General features: G+C 37.8%; 2 protein-coding genes across 2 annotated transcripts; both read right to left on the bottom strand.

The window, feature by feature from the left end:
* Window positions 1-1,213: 1,213 nt before the first annotated feature.
* Window positions 1,214-5,728, bottom strand: elac1 (elaC ribonuclease Z 1). Its single transcript, XM_015022214.1, has 5 exons — window positions 5,277-5,728; window positions 4,931-5,137; window positions 4,584-4,642; window positions 4,071-4,281; window positions 1,214-3,432 (listed from the first exon to the last, which is right to left on the bottom strand). The coding sequence occupies exons 1-5, from the start codon at window positions 5,431-5,433 to the stop codon at window positions 2,948-2,950; spliced, it is 1,119 nt and encodes a 372-aa protein (XP_014877700.1). The 5' UTR covers window positions 5,434-5,728; the 3' UTR covers window positions 1,214-2,947.
* Window positions 5,729-5,809: 81 nt separating this feature from the next.
* me2 (malic enzyme 2, NAD(+)-dependent, mitochondrial) lies at window positions 5,810-18,464 on the bottom strand. The gene is made up of 15 exons (XM_015022211.1): window positions 18,284-18,464; window positions 16,232-16,388; window positions 11,715-11,848; window positions 11,476-11,625; window positions 11,202-11,277; window positions 10,771-10,932; window positions 10,444-10,657; window positions 10,150-10,247; window positions 9,878-9,991; window positions 9,684-9,795; window positions 9,376-9,518; window positions 9,132-9,234; window positions 8,868-8,938; window positions 8,273-8,371; window positions 5,810-7,890 (listed from the first exon to the last, which is right to left on the bottom strand). The coding sequence occupies exons 2-15, from the start codon at window positions 16,343-16,345 to the stop codon at window positions 7,732-7,734; spliced, it is 1,749 nt and encodes a 582-aa protein (XP_014877697.1). The 5' UTR covers window positions 16,346-16,388; window positions 18,284-18,464; the 3' UTR covers window positions 5,810-7,731.
* Window positions 18,465-18,762: the final 298 nt, after the last annotated feature.

Genomic DNA, 18,762 nt, shown 5'->3' with positions numbered 1-18,762 from the left:
CAAACACTTTGTTGATACTAAAATAATTAGCTTCCAGTCTTTCTCTCAGCTACAACATCAAAACCCCGAGGAGTGCGACGCACAAAACATGTCATGATTTGAAACCGTAAAGAGGCAGTCTCTTGGTGCAGCTCATCTTTAAGTTCAGATTAATTTAACTTGGCATGTGCGAGCCTTTGCAGCATCCTAATTTTTTATTTTTTTCTCCTCATGTCAAATCTAAATTTCTGGCCCTGATTTGTTGTTTTATCATCGTGCTTCTACACAGCTGGTGAAGAAAACGTTTTGCAGCCTCAACGTAATTGGGGGTCGCATTGTTTTCCTTTTCTCCTTGTTGTGAAACCTTCTTTGGAGCAAACTGTAACAGCAATATAGCAATGCAAAGATTTGTGGTTGGGTTAATAGCCATGTAAACACTGACACAGTAAAGTTCTGTATTTATTGAGTATACTTTGACCTTTGTAAGACTTAATTTAATACTTTTGAGTTTGTTCATGCTGCTCTTTGGCAGGTTTACCTGTATATGACCTTGTTATTGTTAAATATGGTAGAATTTGTTCCTCAATCAAGTAGCTCCATTTTTTTCCCCCCATTACTAGCAAGCTTTGGTAAACCTGCTGGTGGTGTTATGTTTATTTAAAGCCTCTTGAGTTGCGTACGTAACCTCTGCTTAGCCTGTACTGACGAGAGATGCCTTTTAAAACCCGATTGACAATTTCATGGGAGCAACGTAGCAGAAATGGAGCGGTTTTTACTTGACTGAATTCCATAATTGTAAAACAAAAACAAAAAACCCCCCCAAAAAAAAAAAAAAAAGTTCAGCGGATCGGCGTCAGTGAATTGGATGCAGTAGTAGTGTTTACTTAATTTATCTATGCATCGTGCTATGAGTGTTTAGTTTGTTTCAGGGGAACATCATGTCTGTCTTGTCCAGTACATGCTTGCATTTCTCCCATAATGTTTGTGTAAAGATCAAATTCACGCCCACTAATCATCACTAAGTTTCCATCATGTAAATTCAGTTCGAAAGCCCAGCATCAGAGAGAGGTTCTTTACATCTGCATTTCATGTAAATAATTAGCAAATAGCCTTTAAAACGCCTATTAACTGACCTCTTACACTTGTGAGTTTGTGTTGATACAAAGCTTTCAAATTTGGTTCTCTGTCAGAAAGGCAATAATTTGTAGATATGTACAGTCATGGGTTATTTTTATTTTTTCTGCATTTAAACATTTGACTTGTTCAAATCTCATTTCTCTGTTTGGATTGTCACAATACCCAAAAACTCCAGGCGGCAGCTGAAACCACGCATGCCAGCTGCACCTGCCTCTCTAGTGTGCCACAGAAAACGGCTTTACCTGAAGACGTGCTGGTATTACTCAATGTTGCGGTTTTTGCAGCCATGTGTAAAAGACACTCATCTTTCTTTCCTAAATCTTTTTACTCGTCGATATTTGTCTTGATGGTTAAGGGATGGCTGCTGAGTCTAAGTATGCGAAGAGCTCGTTTCTCTTTTAATGCAATGTGCATAATGCAGTAGGTCCTCCAAGCTCTTCTAGCTTTAGCAGTGCAGTGATATTTATTTCACATGTGGTTTGTACAAAGACTAAAAACTGTCAGAATGTAAAGGCCATTAAGTAGTTTGAGTAGGTTCTCACCTCCCTGTGAACTCGGAAAATGTGATATTTTATTGATCTCTCTGGCTTGAGATTTGTGTGTGCAGGAAAGCACTAAACAAATTTATTTTATATTTTGTATTGTGTTTAGAAGTTTAAAAGTTAAACAGAATATAGCAGTCGTGTTTTGAAACTGAAAATTCACATCCTTTAAAACCGAAAAACACCTTTGTGAATAAAAAAAAACCCTACAAAACGTAAAAATGTATATCCAGAAATATAGACAATCAAAAACTTCACTATGAGAAATGTTCAAGAAGCTATCTTTATTGTTTATAAGAATTGTACATAAACATTGCTGTTGTTTTTTTTTTCTTTTGTTAAACATTATTTTGTATTTTCTGTTGTACTTTAATACCTTGTGTACAGATCCAGAAATAAAGCTCTGGAAAAACTTCAGAGATGATTGCATACTTCTTTTTGTCTTTAATAATATTACAGAGGTCAGTATATTGAACAACGAAATTAAGAAAAAGAGAAAAGAAAAACTGTAGAAGAAAAGTTGACATCCCAGAAAAATGGGTGTCAAGCCAACGGTCAGAACTTGTAAGATTCATCTGACTGAAATTGAGAATTTTGAAAAAGGCATCAAAAAAAATAAATGCAGATAAAAGTTGCCAAAGCATGATAAAGCTTCAATTCATAACTTCTACTAAAGATGAAAACAGTGATAGCAAGCCCCCCATTCCTCAAACATGAATACCTGAGGTGAATGTTTTACAGGGAGATTTGTCCAGCAAGTAGAAGAAAGTGAGAACAGTTATCTTAAAGATAAATATTGAACATCTAATAAAACATTCATTCCTACCCTGCAAGTTTATTAAAAGCCCAACCCTCCAGCAAGCGGTCATTTGTCAATAGCCGGGCGTTCGGACTCGCTGTTTGAAGCAAAGCGTAGAACAAGGAGCTGGTTTTTATCAGGCTAACCGAGTGGAAGTTTCCTAACGCCCTCAACAACTTGCATGCTGCAATTAAACAATTGTCATTATATACTTGAGTTATTAGCAAACATTTACTGCAGTACAGGCAATTAACCTTCATTTACCATCAAACAGAAGTTATGCCAGAACCTGCTGGAGGACTTGAATTATTTGCTTTTTTTTTTTTTTGTTTTACTTTAAAGAAAATTGAGAAAAACAAAAAAGCATTCTAAGAAAAGCTTTAGAGTGTATTTGTATGTCTGGGTAACATTTTGGTTTACAGTGAACAAGGAAATGACAGTCAGTGATAAATAAGGACTAAATGACACACGTTAGATTAATCATATCCACTTAACTGGACGGCTGTCTTTTGAGAGGAATTTGAATGGTCAAAAAGTCCTCTGCCAGAATCACCTCTACCCCACTGTCCTGTAAAGCCTGGTCAGCTTGCTTCTTGAGCTCTGAGACTTCGTCCTCGTCTCCCTCCTTCTGTAGGGAACTGGGTTTGTAGCGCTGACTGAAATGATAAAGGACCAGCCTCCGTGCAGAGCAAGTCCGAGCCACGGCCGCTGCCATCTCGGGCGTGCTGTGTCCGTGGTCCACAGCTTTCTCCCGGTGCTCGTTCCCAAGGGTGGCCTCGTGGACCAGAACGTCTGCCCTGTCGCACAGACGGAAAGCTCCTTCACCAAGCACCGAGCTGCAGTCACCGAAAACACAGACTTTCCTCCCGGGAATGTCTGCTTCCAGAACCTCACTGGGATGCAGTAAGCGTCCACTGTCAAGAACCAGAGACTCGCCAGCTTTGAGACGGCCGTACAGAGGTCCTGGTTTAATACCTAAAGTTCAGAAAATACATCAATCATTAATAAAATTAGAATAATAACTTTCAGTTACACTGTCTAGCTCATAAGCTTAAAAGCTTTCAAAATTACAAAGTTCCTGTTTATAGTTTCACACTTTGTTACCAAACTGAAATCGGCCAATGATTAACAGCATTGTCAGTTTGGGAATGTGAACAAAAATACAAGAAGTCTTAAATTTGCATTGAAAATGTTTTCTCCCCGTTTTCACACTTATTTCTTTATTATTTTGTTTCCCTAAAATATTTTAGACACACTCACACCACTTGCATCAAACCTTTTTTTTTAAACATTTTTCTGGGTAAAAAAAAAGTGTATGAGGGTAAGGGGTTTTAAAAATATACATCGTGATGGACATTTTCTTTCAACATAACCAAGAAAGTTAAAAAATACAGAAATTACTGTCCAAAAATGTCCCTCATGTCTCAAAAGTCCATGAGGTTGTGATGTTAACCAAAAAAGGAGTATATGTACTAAACGCACTATTACAAAAAAAAGAACTTTAAATTCATTCTTTGGTTGTTTGTGGTAAAAAGTGGATTTTTCTATGGGAAATTGAAACGTCTGTCCAATGGCTGGTTCAGGTTGATAGTAAATCAGGAGGTATTTATTACCGAGCTCCTTTAGTAGTTTTGTTTTCAGTCTTCCGGGACGATCATGTTCCTGGATGCAGAAGCCAAAGGAAGGGATGCGGTGAAACAGCCGGAAGGCCTTGACGACAAACTTGTTATCTTGGAAGAGGAGGTAACAGTCGCCGGAGACGTCCAGAGGAATCGTCCTGCCAGGCTGCTCCTGAGGATGGGGAGGGCTGCAGTCCACAGTCATCTGTAATGTTAGACAAATGTCAGAGCAAATCGGAAACCTACAAGCATCACTCAAATAAAAGTAATAAACAACAGATGTCGTTTCAATGCATCCATTTTTAAAGAAGTGTAAATAAATATAGGGAAGCTGAAATAATCTTGATGCATTTATGATTGAGGAACTTCATCTCAACAGCTTGTTGAGATTTCTCAAGATCAAGATAGAACAATAAATAAGTTTTTTAGTTTTTTTTCTGTTTGGCTTATTTTTTCACATTTAACTCCTTCAAAAAGAGAAAAAAAAAAAAAAAAAAAAAAACATACCTCCAGACTCAGCTGTCCCTCTTCAGGACTCTGGTCTGGTGTGGGCTGCAGCTCATGCACTACAGCAACAAGAGGCAACCAATAAGCAATTAACAAACGACAGCAAAAAAGGACCAGTTCTAAACTAAACAGCTGGATACGTCATGTACTTAATACTTCATGAGAATGCATTATATTTATTTTTCCAAGTCTTTAAAACTTCATAATAACTGATTCTCCAGGCAGCAGCTGAGATGTCTGACAGTATGAAACGCCTGTTTACATGAACATGAAAGGAAACAAGGTATGCTTTCATGTTTTCAATTCGGTCCTGAGTTTTGGCAGCAGGAGGTTTGCGTTGCACCTGCCTGCATACGGGAAGAGCAGCTGAGATCCTGTGAGGCCAAGAGTCACTCTGAGAAACTTCCTGAGGCCCCGGGGCCCGTAGATGTCCACACATTTCAGGCTCTGCTCGACGTCGGGGTTGGTGTTGAGGCTCACGGTGCAGAGGAGACCAGGCAACCCGAACAGGTGATCGCCATGCAGGTGGGAGATGAAAACCTTAGTGATGCGCCCTGTGTGGACACCATGACGTGACAATGATCTACCAACAATGAAGAAGTCCCGATTGAAATGAATCTGATTTATTACCATCTCAAACTTTTTTTTTTTTTTAACTTCAAAAGACTTAGCGGGGTTCGGCTGGTTCCTCACCGGCTCTGAGCTGGCTCTTCATCAGTTGGGTCTGGGTTCCCTCTCCGCAGTCAAACAGCCAGCACTCCCCGTCCGTCCGCAGCACCACAGCCGAGGCGCCGCGGTGAGGAGACGGGTAAGCCGACCCGGTTCCGAGGAAGGTCATATCCATGGCCATCCTTCCAGTTACAGGAGATCAGTCCAAAATATCGAAACTTCCACAAACAGTGACGTGAGCCATGTTGCCTGCCAGAACAGGTCTCACAGTGATGACGCAAAATGTGAGACGGCGCGGCGCTGGAAGATTGGATTGGCTGAAAAGACGCGCTAAAAACACAGGGCTTAAATTTTCTTTGTGTTTGTAATGCTTTAATTGTGACAACAACCCGACATTTTTTTTTCCTGTAATGTTTATGAAATAAAAGCATAGTGTTTAAAATACTTTTAATACTTAAGTCCCTATTTAAGCAACAGACTCTAAAAGTGGTTGCTTGTTGTAATATCTCTATAAGGATAAAAGATGATCAAAAGGAAACTACAAGACCAGTGAGTCAAGATACAACATAATTTTATTCTGCAGCAGTACATCAATTAGATTGGGCGATATGATTATATCAGCGTATTCATATCAATTAACAGATATTGATTAGTTTTTTTGTTTTAAATATCTGAAATACTGCCAAACTGGTGATGTGACCTGTACTCTCAATTTCCTTTTAAGCTGTTGCATTCATATTATCACTCTATGTTGTTCTAAGTTGAGGCACAGTGGCGAAACACAAAACTGCTACTGCGCAAGTTACTCGCTACTAGTAACCAAAAGTGAGTTAGTTGTCACCCACCTTGGTTAGCTGGCTAGGAGACTGAGTGGATAAAGCCTTTCATCTACCTACATTTCCCAGAATGCAGTGCAGTTTTGTATAAGAGTTCAGTAAAATTACCAACATACTAAAAAAACTAAAGTAGCACTATTAAAAAGAAAAAAGAAAAAAAGTTTAGGAACACAACATTGGACAAATACTGCCAGGAAATGGCGGAACGTCACATGAGCTATTTCAGATTAATTTAATTTTTGCATGTATACATTTATAAATATAAATAACACTTTCCCTTTAGCAACACATCACATCCTAAAGCTGCAGAGAAAAAGCTGCACATTGAATATTGAAAACCATTCAGTACTAAAACCAAAGTCACTTTTTGTTCTGTCGGACCATTTCTCAGCTGTCTACAGTAAATATTACCTAAAACAATACCTATGGCTATAAGACTGTATCTAAATGCTCAATTTTGCCAAAGTCTTTAACAACACAACTGACACTTTGGTTTATAATAAAGTTTATTATATTTGTACTTGTGTGTGCGTGTGTGTGTATTTGTACAGTTATTCCCTCTGTGAAAATCTTGATATTTGTTTTTGTATTTCATATGAGGTAAATCATCTTTATTATTTCTGCTGTATTTAGCTGGCGCTAAACTATATTTCCAGGTATTTGTATCTTCTGTGGCTCCGCAACTTCTTGCTGTGAGCCGCAATCTTCATCTGTGGCCACAGCTTTCAGGATGGATTAAAAAAAGCCTAAATTCTCAACGTGCTCGATTGCATGTGAACAAAAGAGAGAGATATTAAAGTAAAAAAAATAAATAAATATCGAGTCAAAAAGTGCACAGTATCTTAAGAAAATAATGTATATTCTATAATGTTATACTAATACGGGTAATATATTTTCTTCAACACTTAAGCCAAAGGAAATGTTTTAAGGGGATGGATTATCTAATATAAAATTACTAAAGGAGTTTTAACACAACATTGGTTGTAATATCTAGATGCAGTTAAAAAGTTTGAACAAAGTTTGTGCTTAATAAATAGTTGTTCATTTGGAGTGTAGACAACAATTGGGTTACATTTATTCTGTCAGATACCTGGTGAAATCGGTTTTAAAAGAATTAGGGCAATTGCTCAGTAGCCAATGTATTCTTATGTTCAAAAAAGCATGTATTGAAAAACAATAACTGTATGTCTAACCATTTTGTTAAAGAAATTTTAAACTAAAATAGTTGCAGTATTCCTTGTTTTCCCTTACAAAATTGCTATCTCGGTGTTTAAAGTGTTTGATCAAAGTGTTGCTGGACATAAAATGTAAAAAAAAAAAAAAAATAATAACACAATCACATGTTTTCTACTTTCAAACGAAGAAGAAATGCAAAGGGCATTTAAATTTCACTAGGTATCACACACTGCACCTTTCCACCACTAGGTGGCCCTCTAGTTGACATTAAAAAACAGTGGAGAGAAGCCGTGGCTCCTTCTACAGTCTGTCTCTAGTCCAATTCTCACAGATCTACTTTGACACAAACTAACGTTTGCCTCAGCATTGCTTTAACTGTTTCACGGGGGAAAAAATTGGGGAGAAAAATGAAAGAGAAAAGGGGTCCACCAAGACACTGGCCACTTTGAGGATGTGCTTTTCTACTTCTAGTTGATAGGACTGAAGCTAACACCTGGCCAGTCATAAGTATCTGGCAGTAAGGAGTCGTAGTCTGTGTTAAACGCAGTGGCACGCACAAAGCCGTTCTTGTCTAGAGGTTCAGGGTAACGGAACGCCATGCCTTTGGCATAGACGAACTCCATCACCTGCAATGGAGAAGAAACACATCAGGGAGACATGCAGTGCTGGAGACGTTTTTAAACCTTTGATATCACCACGTTTAGATATGTTCAGTTTGACATTCAAAGCTGAATTTTTAATACATTTACAAAGTTATATCTAGTTTCTTCAGACAAGGCAAATAATCAGGAATTTTGCCAAGGTAATGATTCCCTCAAGGAATCGTTACATAGATAGAATCTGATAGAAATCAGATTCTATCCAGACAACATAAGCCTCTATCAAATAAAGATTACATCTGAAGGATTTGACTAAATTAAATGACTTTATACACGGAATCACCAGCAGTCGAAGCATCAACTAATAATAAATGAGCAATTGACAAACGGGTATTGTTCCAGGGTTTACCTTGACGGCAATCTGAAGAGAAACTTCTCTGATGTTGGCGAGAGGAGGATACAGCCTTCCCTCTGCAAGCTCTTTATCTGTTAGCTGCTCAGCAAGAGACTGCAACAGATATGGAAATACTTTAATGTTATATTTCTTCAACCTATGAAAAAAGAATATATTCAGTACTATAATCATTTGTCAGTAATTTATTCTGCTTGCCAATCATATCTTATTGCAGGCATTAATTTAAAGTGGTTGAGTAATAAAATAGACATTAAACTAAAACTGTGCAGAACCGGTTCTACCATTGCAATACAGACACCTATTTCAACATGAAAGCATTGTGTTAATCATTTGCAGTGAAGAGTGTTAATCGAAATGTATCCCAGAAAAAGGAAGCACACAGATGGATCAGCCTTTTAAAAGCTCTTCATCTGATAGCTGTTATGCCAGAGTCTAGAGAGAAGGAAAAGGACACATCAAAGGGTTAAACGAGGTTGAGAGAAGCAAACACACAAGACAGTCAGCAACAAAAGGAAAGCTGGAGAGAGTGTGACGTAAAGGAGAGGTTCAGCAAAGTCTGAAAAATGATTTGAGAAACACTTTTTTGTACCTTGGAAGCCTCCAAGAACACAGTATCACAGATATGTCTCACTCCACTCAGGATCACAGCCATAGCAACACCTGAAGCAAAAAATAGGATGAGTAGGATGAGCTTCAATACACAACATAGGGTCATCAGTCATCTTGACAAAGTGAAAACAAAGTATAAGTTATCTTTTTTTATCTCTCAAGTTCATGGAATGTGCAGATAATTTATATCCTCTTAGGCTCAATTAGGTACATAATAAATATCCATAGTCATTTTTATTATAACCTGGGAAGATGTAAACATTGTTCCCTTGTCCTGGTATAACCACACGACCATCACTCAGTGTGACTGGACCAAACGGGCTGCCACTAGCAAACAGACATCTACCCTGTGAGACACAGACACAGAAAACTAAGCACTGGGGTAGCCAGCAGACTCCGTTTTAAACTTACCTACAACAGTTCAAAAAGTAAGCAAGTTAATAAATAGAGGGCAAAAAAATAAATAAAAAAAATCGAAAAATGCATACATTAGTTATTGTGTAGGCTTCCTCTGCTGTGCACTCTGCTTTATTCGTTGGATTACTCAAGGCAAATATAATTGGCCGCTCATTTAAGGATCCCATGGCTTTGATGACATCATTTGTAAAGAGACGCCCTGCTCCTGCCACACCTGGAAAAAAACAAAGACACCAAACCTTAATCCTTATGCCGAGTTGAAAATAAAAAAAAAATAAAAAAAAAAAAACAAGACAGAAAAAATAAACTTGTGATTGAAACCTCAAATAAAGGCCTTGTGTTTTACATCCAAGAAGTAAAAAAACTAGACTGTAATCACCAATGATAGCAGTGGGCTTGATAGTGTTCACAGCATCTAGGAAGGTCTGTACATTCCCCGGACTGTCGTGAACAAAGAGCTCCTGGTTGGCATCCGTTTTGTGTTCTCTGTCCTGAAGGTTCACAAAGAGGAAGCAGCCATGCTGGTCAAAATGTAGCTGTGTGCACACAGAAGGTTTTGTTCTGCTCACTAACCTTCACGAGTAAACCATGTGCGTCATACATCCAGATCTTTTCTCTGGCCTCTGCTTGGGTAAGCCCCAACTCCATCATGGCCATCACTATCAGATTGGCAATACCAAGAGCAGCCTGGAGGGAAAGTATTCAGACATTGTATATTGAAACTGTTCCTTTTTATCACATTAACTGAGCAAATCCATGTCTTACTGTGTTTCTTTTGTCAGTGTGGGGCAGTGTGACTCTCATAAAGAAGCTGAGTTTTAAAAACTTGGGAAATGTCGACTTACCTCGCCAGCTCCCAGGAAGAGAACACGGTGTTCGGTGAGGGGTTTGCCAATGGCCCTCTGAGCTGCTAACAGACCAGCCAGTGCTACAGATGCAGTCCCTGGAAACATGCAAACGTACAGAGCCATACAGAAAACAATCAATACAATAATGATGCTTTTGATCTGTTTATTATTTTTTCTTAAGTTGTAGTAACCAGTGCACAAGACTAAAATATAACCATAAGTTGAATTTTTACTAACTGATTCAGATGAGTTAGCCAAAACAACAACATGCTAGTGTTAGGATTGGTGTACCTTGAATATCGTCGTTGAAGGTGCAGTATTTTTCCCTGTACTTCCGAAGGAAGCGGAATGCGTTGTGATTCCCAAAGTCCTCAAACTGAATCAGTGTGTCCTGTCCATATTTTTCCACAACTGCTTCCATGAACTCATCAATTAGGTCATCGTATGCTTGAGACCGATCCCGTCGCTGATACAGGCCCATGTAGAAGGGGTCTTTGAGAAGAGTCTGACAGAAGCGCAAAGATAAAAAGGAGGAACAGTGTTACAAATCTGCTAAAACTGAAACAAGGATCATAAATGGAGCAAACAAAGTACTGTATGTATAGTCTGCCTTCCTACCTCATTGTCTGTGCCAACGTCTAACACCACAGGAAGACATTTCTCAGGTCTAATGCCAGCACAGGCGGTGTAAAGACAGAGTTTCCCAACAGGTATGGCCATTCCATAACAACCCAGGTCTCCCAAGCCTAAAATACGTTCTCCATCAGTTACTACTACAGCCTTTAGAAAGACAGCAAGAGAAGGCAGGGGAAAAAATTGACATTAAATCATTTTGCCATTTATCTAAACATGAAATCATTTTACCATGTATCTAAATGCTCCTGAATAAAATATATTCAGGAGCGTCACAGGTATCAGTTTTAAATATCCTCAAAAACTTTGTGAAATCACTTGTTTGTGGATGTAGGAAAGAATAATGCCTTGATGAGTGATATTTACAGTGTTTTATTAGTACTATCTGAAATGAATGTGTGTGGTCAGGTACTCACTGCCACATTTGTTGCTGGCCAGTTATCAAGGATGGAGCGGATATGTCCTCTATCCAGAATTGAAATAAACAAACCCCTAAAGAGAGAAAACACACATTGTTTTTAAGCCATTTTATTTTAGGACTAATTCTCAACTAAAACAGAACAATAAATCTATTTTCTAAATTAAAACATATTTTTCTTCCTGCTTCAATAAAAGTATAAAAGTAACTAATATTTCTACAATTTATCATTACATTAAATGTGCAAAGATGTATTAGTTATTCCTGCTTACTTTGGTCTCCTAAATATGTGTCCATACTGTGTGCAGGCCAATCCCACAGTAGGAGTGTAAACTATGGGCATTAGTTCCTCGATGTCTTCCATCAACACCCTATAGAAAAGTCTCTCATTCCTTTCTTGGATTCCCATCAGGTAGATGTACCTGTGCATTAAAAGAAACAAATAAGAAAAAGAGAAAAACTAATCCAAAAACTCCCACCCTAACAAGTTTTAAGGAAAATATGTCATTACTTTTGCAGGGGATCCGTCATCTTCTTGAGATTCTTCTGAAAGCGCATAGCCTGAAGGTCCTGAGACTCCACTTTGGGAGGCAACATACCATGAATCCCCAGAATCTGTCGCTCCTGCAGGGTGAAGGCCATACCCTGTGGAGTAACATACAAAATGCAAGAAGAGCAAGACCAGAATGAATAAGTGTTGGAAGAATCTCTGCAAAAAAAAAAAAAAACAAAATAAAAAAAACAGTTTTTGCTGGAAACTAATATTTGAGTTTGTCCAATTTTTTCCATTCACTTTTTACTACTTAATTACTTCTGCATACTTTGTGCAATTTTAACCATCCAACTTTTACCATATTCTGCTCACTCAGGACGTTATGGGTTACGTCTTTTGATACTGTATCATAGGGTTTGTGAAATATTTCAGCTTTGTGTGATCATCTTGGGCCCCACTGAAATGAAAGGAAAATCCTATAATTTCTAAAAAAAAATAATAATAATAATAAAATACTGCTAAAAACTTTGCACTCTATCACAGCTAACTACTTCCACAAACTTTGAGGTAGAAACTTTAAAATGTAGTCATACTTCTACTTATTTCAGCTTTTTTATATATTTTACAGATTTCAATAAATCCATCTTCAAATGTTTGCTTGCATTATGCTCAGTTTTCAAAAAAAAAAAAAAAAAAAAAAAAACACTGACCGTTTGCTCTGAGGGTTCCAAACCTAACCCTTTCATCCCTCCTTCCATCCTTAGCTCCAACACTTCATCCAACCCTAGTCCCAACCATCCTTTCAATCTTAATTCCAACCCTAATCTGATCACTCCTTCAAATCCTAATCCTAACCGTCCTTTCAACCCTAATTCCAAACCTAATCCTAACCTTCCTTCCAAACCCAATTCATCCTGGGTTGCTAAACAGAACATATACAGAATGACAAGCATATGTTGGCACTTGCGTTAGCTAGGCTTCAATTATTTGCACTTTCTTGCATATTTACAGTAACATTGTTGTGTTCCAATAATGCGTTTATTGGAACGCTTTATTGAAAGTGATTTTAGATATGCTTTTATGCCAGGTTAGTCGATGTAGCATTTTAGACATTTTATCTTCCCAGATGAAAAACTGTATACCATTTGGCTTCTATGTTTGCTGTGAAATGTAAAATGTTGATCTTGTTGAAATGATTATTAAAACTTTTCTGGATGCATAATGGTATACAGTATCTATCACTAGAGGGCACCCTATATGGGTTTATAGGGTTGACCTATGGGCTCCTGACAGCAGAATGCGAGATCTGGGAGACATGAGAGAAGACAGAAGAAAGCAATTTGCCCACAGGAAAATAAAACATGGAGTCACCTTAAAGGAGCCAATGAGGGACACGATTTTTAGAAACACCCCTTTATAAAAGATGGGGCTCTTGTTGTTTGTGTTCCTGTAGCATATGTGAACATGTGTGCACGTGTAGTTACAGGAATGGGCGGAAAACAAAAAAAGGCACTGAGTGAGGGGCTGGAGAGGGGGCTGATTGTGCTGCAACAGTCATATGGAAGAGGGGCTGCTTCACAAAAAAATGCCAAGTCATGCTGAGTGAGCATTTACTTCACTCAGCTCCAACATGAGCCGCTCTCAGGATAAGGTAACAGTGCTGTAAACATCTGATAGCGTTTCTGTTTACATGATTGTAGCTGTTTAGAATGCATCAGTTCTCCTGAAGTGTTTTAAGCTAAACCGAATAAACAACAATATAAATATTTTCTTTTTACTTGTATGATGTGTCCAATTCCATAAACATATTCAGCATAAATTACATTATATAATAGTCCTTGACGACATGTTGCTTCCCCCACAAAAACAAAGTTTACAGCAGATTCCTTTTACTGCTGAAGACCAAAACAACACAGTTTTGTTGTTGACTCTGGAAGACAGCAACCTTTGACTGTCTAACATATACAAGACAAAAACTTTATCTGTTTTAGGTCAATAGGGATTATCAGTTACTTCTCTTTTGTACCTGAAGTCCCAAAGTAAAGGAAGAGGATTTTCTATTATAGTCTTCCTCATAAATTCTTTACATATACTAAAATAAATATATCTTTATCTAAAATAAATAAATCTCAAGCTTCTGAAAAGAATGTTCATTTTTATTCACTGAAAAATTGATTGGACCTCCTTTTGCATGAATCACTGCATTAATGCATAATTACTGCACTGTTGAATCTGGTATCTCATCTCCCTAAGAAAATCCCAAAGACTCTTCAGACTCAGAGGATTGAGATCAGGCAAATTTGCTGCCCATCAAGTACAGGAACACCATGGGCACGGAAACAGTTTTTGGTACCTTCGGCATTGTGGGAAGTCCTGCTGGATAATGAAATTAGCATCTGCGTAGAGCTTGTCAGCAGAAGAAGACATGAGATTTGCTAAAGTTTCCTTCGAGATGATCGCGTTGACCATGAACTTCAGAAAACACGGTGGACCAACATGAACAGATCACCTCAAATCATCACTGATCATGGAAACTTCACACTGGACTTCAAGCAGTGAGGCTTCTGTGCCTCATCACCCATTCTCCAGACTCTGAGACATAAATTTCTAAATAAAATGGAAACTTCACTTTCATCTAAACAGAGGACAATGGGCACTGAGCAACAGTCCAGTTCTTTTTCTCCTCAGTAAGACCCTCGTAGTCCCTGTGTGGGATTTGTCTGTTTTGTGGCTCTTGATGTGCCGACTCAAGCCTCAGTCCACTCTGTGTGAAGCTTCCTCAAATTCTCAAATGAACTGTGCCCAAAAAACCTCCCTAGGTTGCAGTTTTCCCAATAGCTAGTGGATCTTTTCCTATCACACATTTTCCTTCCACTGAACACTCTATGCTTGGTCACAGTACTCTGAACAACCAGACCCTTTAGTAATATGTTTTGTGGCTTGCCCTCCTTCTGGCACATGTGACATGTCTTCTAATCATCAAAATTACAAAAAAATATACTGGCTTCAAATATCCCAGTCTATGTCTAATAAATCTATTAAAAAAATAAGCGTTTCAGTCTGTGCAGTGATCAATAAAAACATTGAATAAAATGTTTTTTCAGGAGTAATTTTAGTTATTATTAGATGTATATTATTTTGCAAATAAGTAACTACACTTAGGTGCCATGCTTCAGAAATCACAGCACTAATGTATTGTTTTAGATTAACATCATTACTGCGAAACCTTAGATCTTTTTCCATAGTTTGGTCATGATATAGCAAACTATGAAAAAATATGCAAATTTCTTAATTCATTACTCAGAATTGAGTATTGAATCATATAAAATTAAACCTACAGAGGCAGTGGGTTGAAACTGAGCACGGACACACAGAAACAGTACAGGGAGGCCTGAATCCTGCCCTGGAAAGCAGACTCTGTGCACCTGCTTTCTCCCTCAGTAACGGCCCCTGGTGTTCTCAGTAAATTACACAGGTTTGATTTATAAGACGATAAAAATGACAAAAGCCTTGAGTGTTCACAGCTGCACTCTCATAGCAAGCTGGATATATCTCAGCTGTTCCACTTCTTGTAGGCGTCCAACTACAGCACTGAGATTCTTATTGTATTTTAGCCTCAATGTTGTCTAAAAGGAACCATTTTCAAATTGTCGCACACCAGTACATTTCAACATTATCTGTAATGTCTGTAAACTTTAGCTACATGTTTTTTATTTTATTTTTTACAAAAACTAAAACCCAAAACAAAATGTAAACAGACACAACTAATGTGAGGGACTGGTACCACCTGTTGCACAATAGGTGCAGAGTGTCTTTAATATGAATAGTACAATATGTGCAGACTGCACCTATTGTACACATATTTGTTTATTATAGGAGCAATTAAAAAAAACTTCTTTCTGTCAGTAAATATTCTCCTACATAACTGATGCAAAGACCAGAATAATTTAACACTACTGCCTGGTTTTACTGTTACCATCCATTGTGAGCTTAATTGTGCTTCTGCATTCTTTCTCCAACTTTTTTGTTTCGTTTTTCCATTACTGTCTTTGTGGATGTGAGCCTTCCTATCTATATACCACATAGCTTCCTGGAATTCCAATAATTGGGATCTGATCAGAAGAAATCTGAAAAATAAATAAATTCAAGGAGAGTGAGGGAACTGCTTCAGGTTCTGATATTATTGTTCCTGTGCATAGTCCTGAATAAATAACTAAACTCAAACTCAGCTAGTTTGTCTGTTGCCTCATAATTTAGAACAAAGGTGCACCAGGTCATGGATTATGGTTTTCATGGATGCATGAAAACCATAAAAAGGAGGAACATTTTCTAGATAATCAACATTTATTTTGTCTAGTGTTCAGTTTCGGTCTAAAGTTCTTCTTTTGTGCACTGTGGCCTAACAAAGGAACAGGTTTCCTGCTGAGCAATGCAGTTTTCACAACACGTACAGATCAGACCGCAGTTTCACAAAGTAAACCTAGACATTTATGGATAAATCTTGACACTTGAAGGCAAAGTCAGACATAGTCTACCTTGTTGGTGCGAGGATTAAGCATTAGGGGTCTTCCCTTCTCTTTGGTGTGGGCCCATCTGCAAACGGAGACGCAGGGCCTCAGGGACCAGGATGTCCTCAACCTTGACAACATGGTGGACTGTCAACGATCTTGAAGGAGCACTGATGGAAACTTTCTAGGGTTAATAAAGGACAATGTTTACCAGACAGATGTTTACCAGATGGATCCATAATTGTTTTCTTTAACAATTCTAAAAATCATCAGCAAATGACAGCAGTTCTAATGTACACAAAAACTTTTTGGCTGACAATGCATATATGGCTTGTGAGAAAACACATGCCATCATAATCATTCTTCTACAGCCATAGCAATCTGAGGTTTGTTTAGTTTATTAATTGTTAATTACATGTCAGCAGATCCCACTATTCTCTTGACATGATATTAAGCTCCAACTAATACCATCAATTTACCATCCCTGTCAAAGCCAGGTTATGCTTGTAGTGTGTGCAGACAGTCCTTCCACTGAGGATTACAAATGCTCAGTGTCTTTAATCTGAATTCTGGTTTTAAGCAGTTTGGCGTGAGCCTGGTGAATACAAAGCTTTCAAAGATTATCATAATCCTTTTTGAGAAGAAAACAATGGAAGACACACAACAACAATAAAAAGGTTGAAAAAGAATCAACCAAAGCACAGAATTTTTTTTTATATTTTAGGCTAATGTACACTACATACCAGACATCAAACTCTGGCTGATTAAAAATAACAATCTCAACAGATTATATTTAAAAAAAAACACTACTATATACTATGTACTTTGTTGAATCCGTTATATATCTAATATGACTTTACCAGAAACTGAAATTGTAAACCACAATCCAAAATGAACAGAAATAAATTCCTGAGATATATCACGGTGTGTAACAAACGTACCCAATAAATAGGTTTAAACTTGAAACAAATAACTAACAATTGACAATTTTCTTAGTTACATAGCATGTACATGTATTTCTGCAACATTGTTCAAATCTGACTGCATGCTTGATGAAGTGGAAAAAGGTCAATACAGTTTGGAAACAAGTTTGGAAGTGCTTGTTTGCAAAATTGTGAAGAACAATAAACAGCACCTTGGAGATGTGCATTTAGACTTCATCAGTTGTGCTGTACAGTAGAAATAAATTAAGTGCACATAAGACAAACCTCATGCATCCAATTAATTGGTTTTTGGAGATAAGGGAACCCCAAATAATTATGTACTAATAAAAGTTATGAAGACATAACTAACAGAGCAATCTGTGTATTTTAGTGGATGCATCTTTGCTTAGCTGAACAAGCTAAATGTCCTCTTCACGTGCCTTAATGTGTAACCTATGTCTACATTTTATTGCTTTTATGAAAGGACATAGTTCTCTTCATCCTCCTTTTTTAAAACAGAAACGTATTTAAAGAATGTTTTCATTGTTCTATCGACGGGAGTGTAGCTATATAGGATAAACCAACTATGTAAATATTCCAATGACCAATGCAGAAGAATGGAAGCTCTGTTCACACCTAATTTTATGTTGCCACCGCTTTTTAAAGAGTTACTAATCAAACTTAGACACAAGTTTCCGCTCAGCAATCGGTAGCTGGTAATAAATGAAAGCGTGGGAGGACGAGGTGGAAATATAACGGTACTATCAACATGAACATGGGAAAAACAACTAGATAAATATATGCCAATCTTAAAAAAAAAAAAAAAAAAAAAACTCAGGGAATAAAACAGGAAGTTAACAGGTGCTGCAAGCTAGCAACTTGCTAACTAACAGCCTTGTCTATACTTGGATATCACTCCAGATTTCACACCAAATGTCACCAATAGAAACACACACAGAATGAACTTTTGAAATATCTAAAACTGCTGCTGTTCATTCAAGCACAAATTATCATAACCACAGCAGAATTTTAATTCTTGACCTCATCCTACCCATCATCAACAAGCCCCTCGCACGCTAATTTAGTCTCGGAAACGGGAAGTTCTCCGTTCGTGACACGGAGCTTTCTGTTCTTTAACAACAGCGACTTGGTTTACCTGCTTTCGGGTGTGATAATACCGCTTTCCTTCTGTTGGACAGCCTAATGTTTATTCAGCATGTTTCTTCGGTGTAACTTTCGAGGTTTGACACCCTGGACTGGGCTGGAGTATCCTTGGACAAGAGCTACTGCTACAGACGGAGCCAGCTGAATGACTGAAAAGAGGGGAGGGACTGTTGTACACAAGAGGTTGGCAGCTCATCCAATCACATGCTGGGGTTCCCTTCTTGGTTGCCGTAGAGACGGTAGCGCGCGTGACAGAAGAGAAGCATCATTCCTTATTACGGTAAGATTGCAAAAATATTTATCAAACTTTGGTGCATTTTTCTAATTAAAAAAAAACTGACATGCTTCAACCTCCACAACACTAGTACTTTGTTCATCATAATAGCAGTTTGTGATTACTTGCAAACATATAGCAAATGTTTATCAAGATACAATTCTCTGCTACTTTATGACATTATTTACTTTGTCGTG

The sequence above is a fragment of the Poecilia latipinna genome, unplaced genomic scaffold, assembly GCF_001443285.1.
Source record: "Poecilia latipinna isolate Pla-1442-1.1 unplaced genomic scaffold, P_latipinna-1.0 Scaffold2959, whole genome shotgun sequence".
Taxonomy (NCBI): Eukaryota; Metazoa; Chordata; class Actinopteri; order Cyprinodontiformes; family Poeciliidae; genus Poecilia; species Poecilia latipinna.
Note: the sequence above shows the minus strand (reverse complement) of the source record. Positions and strands in the feature narration are given on the sequence as shown.